The sequence below is a fragment of the Hylaeus volcanicus genome, unplaced genomic scaffold (genome assembly GCF_026283585.1).
Source record: "Hylaeus volcanicus isolate JK05 unplaced genomic scaffold, UHH_iyHylVolc1.0_haploid 11846, whole genome shotgun sequence".
NCBI lineage: Eukaryota > Metazoa > Arthropoda > Insecta > Hymenoptera > Colletidae > Hylaeus > Hylaeus volcanicus.
This window is the reverse complement of record NW_026532871.1, coordinates 1-1,583: the sequence shown is the minus strand read 5'-3', so window position 1 is coordinate 1,583 and position 1,583 is coordinate 1. Positions and strand designations below refer to the sequence as shown.

At 37.8% G+C, this 1,583-nt stretch overlaps 1 protein-coding gene across 1 annotated transcript; it reads right to left on the bottom strand.

The window, feature by feature from the left end:
• Positions 1-364: 364 nt before the first annotated feature.
• On the bottom strand, positions 365-1,477 carry LOC128882451 (myb-like protein M). The gene has a single exon (XM_054134053.1). It carries the CDS (start codon positions 1,475-1,477, stop codon positions 365-367), a length of 1,113 nt encoding a protein of 370 aa, XP_053990028.1.
• Positions 1,478-1,583: the final 106 nt, after the last annotated feature.

Sequence of the window (1,583 nt, the reverse complement as noted above, 5' to 3'; positions counted from 1 at the left end):
AATATTATCTTGGCCCATATTTGTTCAGCGCCGAATGATGCTCCTGTGCCGACGAGTTGAGATTTGATTGATTTTTCGATGGCAATCAGAACACCGCCGCCTCGTTTCTTTTTAATCTTTTGCCACAATTCAGTTTCCTCGGAACGATCACAACGGTAAACGTTGAAATTTGGGGGGAATACCTCCGAAGAATTGACCGAATCGTCGAGTTTATCCTCACATATCATGTAAATTTTTGCGTTATTTGTTAGTACATCAGCATTGAATTGAGGCAATCTGCTTTTCAGGCCATTACAATTTTGCGAATGCACTAAGCAATATGGAATTCCTTGATTTCGAGTCTGTTGATGCATGTTCGATATGTTTAAAAGGGCTGGTACATTGGATGTGTGTGTAATGGTTGGATCATTTGTATTGGCATTGTGTTGTGAGTGTACATTTGAGGTGGCATAATGTGATACGGTGTTCCATTCCAAAAAGAATAATTGCTGTTTGGCAAAAACTGCGGATTAATCGGTAATTGCTGCAACGGCTGTTGTTGATGGTGTCTGAAATTATTGACCGGTATCTGCCTCTCTCGGTATTGTGGACGATATTCATGACGACGACGCCCATTCCCATTGACAAGTCTCCTTCGATCGATGTGATTGTTTTGATGTGTCTCATAGATATTTCTGTTGTTATAGTTGTTGTTGTTGCGATGATTCCGATTAGAATTGACTTGTTGCTGCACATTTTGTTGTGGCTTCGGATTTTGTCTCTTCTTTTTCATGGCATCGGTTTCAACTGGTAAGACTGGTTTTTGCATTTTCGATGGATGATTGAATTGTTTTAAAATGCAGTTTGAATTCCATCCGTCCATTGTGATAATTTTTTCACAAATCGTACGAAACAAGGTTGAAATTTTAAATGATGAAAAACTTCTTGCATTTCCTTTGTATCGTTTGTTGGGTAATTTTTCAACAAGAAAAGAATCATTATTGGCATCCAAATTACCTATGATAAGAGCAGCAACATCATCGGTTGTGGTTTCTTTTGGCATTCGTGATACGTGAATGGCATATACACCGTTCACAGGTGATATTTGTGGTGTTTCAATATTCTTTTGTTGGTTTTTGCTCGTTTCGGCCGATTGGTGTGAATTTCTGTTCTCATTCTCTGTTGGTAGTTGCTGTGAGAATTTTAATTTGCAGAACTCACATGTCAATCCAAACGGTGAATCGACGTTGAATGTTGAATAGAATTCGGATAGTTTGTTCGTGTCATTCTGAATATTCCAGCTGATTGTACCATTTTCCTCTGTGATTTTTTCCATCAATCCGAATTTAATCAACATTCCCTTTGTTCGTTGTGCATCTCGATTGCGCAGGCATTCAACATATATTTTTTTGTGGCAAAATATGCAATTCAATGACCATCCGTTATACCTTGATCCCATACAATTCTTGGATTCACAGCAATGAGGTTCATTTGACATTTTGCGGTCAAGTTTTTCAAGCGGCAAAAATAAAATCAGTTTTTCAAAATTATTCCTGGGTGTTTCTGCTGAACTTCAGTTTCTTTGATGAATTATTTATTCAAAC

Coding starts and splice junctions, on each gene's coding strand:
- LOC128882451 (XM_054134053.1), bottom strand. CDS start 1,477: ATGTCAAATGAACCTCATTGCTGTGAATCCAAGAATTGTATGGGATCA.